The sequence below is a fragment of the Homarus americanus genome, unplaced genomic scaffold (assembly GCF_018991925.1).
Source record: "Homarus americanus isolate GMGI-L3 unplaced genomic scaffold, GMGI_Hamer_2.0 scaffold53233, whole genome shotgun sequence".
NCBI classification, from domain to species: domain Eukaryota; kingdom Metazoa; phylum Arthropoda; class Malacostraca; order Decapoda; family Nephropidae; genus Homarus; species Homarus americanus.
In genome coordinates this window covers 146111-152942 of record NW_024751660.1, presented here as the reverse complement: position 1 = coordinate 152942, position 6832 = coordinate 146111, and the positions used below count along the sequence as shown (strand labels likewise).

Genomic DNA, 6832 nt, shown 5'->3' with positions numbered 1-6832 from the left:
AGGGACTGACACTATTAGTAAGACCGACACTATTGGTAAGACTGACACTATTGGTAAGACCGACACTATTGGTAAGACTGACATTATTAGTAAGACTGACACTATTAGTAAGACTGACACTATTGGTAAGACCGACACTATTGGTAAGACTGACACTATTAGTAAGACTGACACAACGGATAGCACAGTCTAAATAAATGTTACATTCATATCTAATAATGAAATTATACAGTAAATGTAACACTTTACTTGATGGGGGAGAAGGGTGATTTTGAGGTTGATAAAATCGAGCTTCTCTTCAAGTGTTATATCCTTTCTTTTACGATCATCACCGGGAATTCTATCACCAGAACGCTTCTTGTTGATATTCTTCTTTATTATATTCATAGTTAATACAGTGGGGTATGCTATAACGAACGGATCCTACTACGAATATTCCTATAACGAACGGTTTTACCTATAAAATTGAGAATGCTATAACGAACGAAACTCCTACAACGAACATAATTTAAATTTTTTTTTTTTTTTCTAATTTATTGTTTTATTATTACAAATATTAATGATATTCTTTATTTCAGGGGTTTAGATGCATATTTATGCACTTTTTTACAATTTTTACAATTTTATTTTATATTTTTCAGTGTTAAGTGGTTGTATTTGGGGGCCTGGAACGGATTAATCCTATAACAAACGAATGCTATAACGAACAAGGTTCTAGAACCAATTAGATTCGTTATAGCATACCCCACAAAATTGGAGAAATAGTAAGCAAAAATCGCGTTATACAAATATCGTTCCTAATTCATAAATCGCGTTAGAGCAAATTCGCGTTATCAAAACACGCGCTATAGCAGAACTCACTGTACAGTACAGTACAGTCATTCCTTGGTTATAGCGCCTAATTGGGACCCCGCCGATAGCGAAAGTACAGAACCTATGGGATTTATTCTAATTGGTTCATTTACCCAAGACCCAACCCCAAGTTTCCCATTTTACGACCATTTAGACCCACTAAATATATATATATATAATGTTATGGTAAATATCATAAACACACATAGGCATGGCTAGGTTTATTACAAAGTGATGAAAAGGGTACGCTTAATACTGTAGTCCACAAAACATGTAGCTATGCTTTTTATATTTGGTCCCCCGTCATACGAGTCCGTTTTCTCTCACATCAGGACGCCCGAGTCCTCCGATTTCTCTCTTAATCTTAGAGTGCACCAGAGACTTCACTATACTTAGTAATGCCACAGAATTTGAAATTGCAACCCCAATTGCAACTGGGGTTGCAATTGTTGAGGCAACTAGATATGTCTGATTACAGCAAATGTGTTATTGTCAAGTTGTAGGTGAAAGATTTTATCCTCAATAGATGTAGGTTGACATTACACCTGGAGGCAAATGTTTAAAAATAGCCTAAGATAGGAAGCATATTCCTTTAACACATATCTGACCAGTATGGGGAGGATCATCGTGTCTCCGTCAGAGGGTCGTGGAGTGGTGGTCCAGCAGGCGTTCACGGATTTTTTTGGGGGGGAGGGGGGGGGGAGGAGCCACGGACGTATATGCGATCGGACGTTAACTGGCACATGACTGCACACACACGCACAAAGTGTTACCCCTCTTTACACATTTTTTTTTTTACACGTTTCCATGGTACCCTGCCAGACCCGGAATGCTCACTTTACGTGGTGCATGTACTCTTTTAAGCGGAGAGCGGCGCGGGCAGGGTGCGCACAAGGTCGCCCAGTCATCAAAACATTACCGAGTTCTTCACCCACCACCCACCACAGCCGGCCCAAGTCAGTGATAGTGAGGATATGGACTTTGAAGGGTTTGAAAAAGAGGCCCTGCAAGCCTCTGTGGTGGATAGTGATACAAGTGATACAGGCGAGGGCCAATAATCTGCCCTCTGCCACGGAACCAACCCCCCATCCCCGTGTGCCCAGCCATCTTTTCTACTAATGTAAGTGTTACAAAACCTAATATTATTGATATTTCTCTTAATTATTAATTGTGTGCGCATACCATCATAAAATTAATAAGTTATTTTTACTACAACGTAGGTATTGTGTCTGAAAAAGTGGAGTTTGGGGGTCGGCCCGGTCTCTATTTCAATTAATCCCATATGTTATGTTGTTCAGTTTACGCGTTTCTCACTTTACGCGGGCCGCCGTGGGTTGAATTAACCGCGTAAAGTGAGGGTTCACTGTACACATATATATATATATATATATATATATACACATATATCTTGATAAAATCACACGGGAAAAGGGAAAAAACGGAGCACCATAGCTTCCGTCTTTATTCAAGACATCTTCAGAGGCAACTGTTGCCTCTGAAAATGTCTTGAATAAAGACGGAAGCTATGGTGCTCCGTTGTTTCCCTTTTCCCCGTGTGATATATATATATATATATATATATATATATATATATATATATATATATATATATATATATATATATTACATTTTGTAACAATTGGTTGAAGACAAAGAAGATTTTTACGCCATATTTTATTTTAGCGGAGACCTGCAGTCCCCGTGCACATAATCTCTCTTGTTTACAATAACATTAATCGCGGGAGCCCACGTTGTGGGCTTGTACGGTACAAACATAGCATCGCTCAACACTTATTAGACTACAAATTTAAAGATTGTGTGGGAAAGACAAAAGTACATACATTTGTTTTTTCATTCACTGATCTCTATGTATATATTAATAATGAATAATAATAATAATGCCCAATGTTGCACAATACTCCCTATATATAGTAAGTAAAATATCTAAATATTGCAGTTTAAAAAATCCCACAAAATATATGACTTCAGGGATCTGGACAAAATAACACCATGGTTTGATAAATCATGGGACTAAAAGTATTTTATACATAATTACTATATAAAACATAATCTTTCTTGCAAGAGCTTGTGTGCAACTATCTACCTCTCCTTTCATAAAATAACATCGCTTTTGCAGTTTAACACTAGATTATCTAAATATTTCTAAATTCTGGACGACTGAGTCTGGAGAAGTCTAGAGGAGAAACAAGACTGAGGTCAATGGAACCAATTCTTATGGCCATTTAATGTGGAACTATTTCATGTGAGTTCTTGTGTATGACAGGTATAATTCCTATTAATGCAATACACGGTAATGCATGTACAGTATCTCAAAAAATTATCTGTCCACACTCTGTGTGAAACATTATGAGGCCGTGGATGAAAGATACTGTATTGGGACACACATTTACTTTGATATATACAATGGTTTAACACAAGTAATGCAAAGTGTATTTATTTCAGCATAATTAATATGATGTTCAGTTACCAAATGTAGTAGGATCAGTATGCCACAGAGCCACGCATACCAACCATCCCGGGACATCATGAGTTGCATGTAGCTTTTCAGAAGTCATCGGACCCATCCTGGCAGATATTTTTTTGAGATACTGTCCACTAAATGATCTTAGAATGATTACATAATAATGCAACCCTCGTATGTGTGCTGCAAAATTTTTCTTCCGACAGAACTTGTAGGAACAGTTTTGTTACCAAAGACGTGTGTGTACTGCTGTGTGTGTGAATGTGTGTGGACTTGTCATTTTATTATAATATGTGATGAGTGTTTTAGGACCCTTATTTGCTTGGCATTGCAATTAATAATGCATTTAACTATACAGAAGAGACAATTTGTTAAGACATGAAATATTCTAAAGTTAGGAGAGTGAGGCATATTGAATGGGAGAGGGAAATATTTAAAAAAAAAATAAAAATCTATACATGGATGAAGAAGTCAACATGAAAGAAGACAAACAACGAGATTGAAATATCTCCCTTTTAATGTACAAACCACACTGTCCTGTAGAGAGAAATAGACCTGGCTATGCATAACTTTGTAGATATCGCAGGTAGATGGGAGGGCACGAGAATATAGTAATTCAACATCATTCACATCTTTGGCTAATCTAACATTCATCTCTTGACATGCCTGTACAAAACATACCCCCAATTTTAATTCTTGGCACAAGCAACCAATGTGAACTCTATGGCACATGAACATATAGCCTAATCTACAGTGTCTTGATATGTTGGTTGCGCCAAGCTGTACTAATGTGCAAATTAAGTAAAATAAATTTAGAGCTTATACCACCCAAGATTCAAGTAAATAAATAAAAAGCACCAACAAAGTCAACCAATACTACTACTCTGTATCACTTGAGACAACAGAAGTAGTCTAAACACTAAGAAATAAAGCACCAATCTTGTGACTGTAACTAGGGTGAGCTCAATGTAGTCTGGACTAAAATCCACTCTGCATCCACCAATTTCAAGGGAAATATGTTGAGTGATCATTTGACATAACTGGATAAGTACTGTACTTCTTGGTAGACGGTTTCTCTCGGGTAGTGAAAATATATTGAGATGAATGATAACCTCCTGCATATACAATGTTCCCTAAGATTTATGTTGATTATTTTTTATGTATAAGACTAATGCTTGAAGTTAATTTTGTCTGCAGGATTTATGAATCATCTTTCTCTAGAAATATTGCTCATGCCATAACAAGTTATCATTCACAATCTTCTAGCAAAGTTGGGTTGTCAAGTTTATGAAATCATTAAATTTTGAATTGTGCTATTTTTTTTTGGGTGAACATTATGACATTATACAAAAATGATTCTGCTGCAATGATGAGATTTTGATTTTTTTTTACCGAGGAAAATAATTCCTTTGTTGAGAGATGCTATCTTGAAAATAAATGTATTTAAATATTACTAATATCAATCAGACATTCAAACTAGTGGCTTGTCACAGCAGATAACCAACCAACCCACATGAGCTTACCTTAAACATGAGAAACAACAATGAATCACTAATATTGCCAGCTACACGTCATATGGACCAGAAAACAGAGAAACGCCACGCATCTGGACCTCAATGTTCGCTTAATTATTGCAGTTCGGGCGGGATGTCTTATAGTGACTCGACCAGTAACAACGAGCCTGTCATTAGAGCTCACTTTCTATATGCTAGAAGGAGAAAATGAACTTTAATGCAATCTTTTTTTAGCCTCATAATTGCTGCATTTATTTTAATTAAAAATAAGAGGGTAGAGCCGGAGACTTTTTCAATAAAAAAGTTTGATTCCTACTGTGCAGGGAAGGTCAAAATGTACACATGCATAAATACTTGAATAATTCTTAATATTCTATTATATATATATACAGCATGTCAACAGTATGTTCATTTATTCTATAAAAAATTCAGTCATTATTTTTAGTGGAAGTTCCAGCCCTTGCCTCACACCATAAGACATCTCGCTAGGACACGGGACACATTCAAATGGAAATAGGCATTAAGTATCTCTAAATAATGGACATGATTGTAACAAAAACGTACAAAATATATATGTCTTGCTGTCTCTGTGCTTCACACCAACTTTGCATACTTGTCTGTCCATAGGAGTACATAATTCATGGTGGAATGTTAAGCAGCAAAATTATATACCAATGCAGAACCTCGACTATCTTGGCGGTAATACAAAATACCGCTAGGCTTGCACTATATACAAAGGCCAGCAATGAAGTGCTCCAGGGCTGCTTATGGGGCATAAGAAATCGGCTGTGCCCCATTCACCAAGTGGTCCTTGGCACCATATTGGTACCCACATTGACTCACCCCAGCAGCTCCAGTTACTGACACAATGGCCTGCACCGCACAGTCTGCCTCTATCACATGTGAGGATTATTCTCCGGCTCGGAGAGTTGTGTACAATGTGTGAGAAATACCCTGTTTGTACAGTGTGTACAGGTTCACAGCGCTACACTATACAGCGGTATGTACAAGGGCCGCGCCCAGCCCCGGGGATCACGAGTGAGTGCCCACTTGGCTACGTCGTCGCCGCCGTCCGGTGTCTCGTCGAAACACCACATTGGTGGGGTCATCGGCCAGCAGTGGATACCGATGAATGGAGTGCATATCGGCTGCCACGTATCCTGCCACAGTTCCCTTACTCTCGAGCTCAACGCGTTCTTCCACTGTCCATTCATGGGAAGTGGGAGACCCACGCTCCACTAAGAGGCGCTCATTTTCCCATGCGCGGTCGACAGCCCGACGATGGGCGTGACGCAAGAGGCGGTGACGGGCACTGGGTGGATCAATGCCATATAACAATACCAGAGATACGTCACTGCCCACCACTCTTATTTCGTGGTGCTCTCCGTTGTCTTTAGCCGACACGTTGAAACGGCCGCTTAATCGCTGAAGTTGTTGTAAATCGTCGTGGCGAAGTTCGGCATTTTCCTTGACTAAATAAAGTGTATGGTGGTGATGGTGAGTGAGGGTCACATCTAGTAAGGCTGAGCCATTAAGAACATCCCTGGCTACATCTTGTACCACAGGATTTTCTTTTGATGGCACCAAACTGACTAATGCCCTACCGTTCACCCGAGACACCAACACTCCCGGGCCCAAAACTGGTGGCGACGATGAAAATCTCCTAAGTGCTGCCCAGCCAGGAATTGCTGACGCCGAGGCATCTGATCTTACGAGGGACAACGGTAGAAGAGATGGTCTTGAAAACTCTCTAAGTACACTTTCTGTGGAGCAGGACAAGCCTGATATAACACTGAGAGATGGTTTTAATTGAGAAGCTTTTAACAGTCCAACTCTTTGTTTTTCCACAGTCTCATCATGGTAACTGGAGCCTAACATCTTGGACAAATCAACTCCAAACAGTTTTAGCCAGCTGTCCAAATCTGAAAGTAAATAAACAGTACATATTTATTTTTTTAATGTTCTTCATTTTGATAAACAATGC

The 6832-nt window shown here is 38.8% G+C and overlaps 1 protein-coding gene across 4 annotated transcripts in view; it reads right to left on the bottom strand.

The window, feature by feature from the left end:
* Positions 1-2511: 2511 nt before the first annotated feature.
* The window catches only part of LOC121854708 (teneurin-m-like), an 82153-nt gene continuing 77832 nt past the window's right edge, over positions 2512-6832 (bottom strand). For all 4 annotated transcript variants that reach the window (XM_042349439.1, XM_042349441.1, XM_042349440.1 and 1 more), the window contains one exon: positions 2512-6770. In XM_042349439.1, coding sequence (XP_042205373.1) covers positions 5881-6770 — 890 coding nt within the window. In that variant the 3' untranslated portion in view covers positions 2512-5880. The remainder of the gene's footprint in view (positions 6771-6832) is intronic.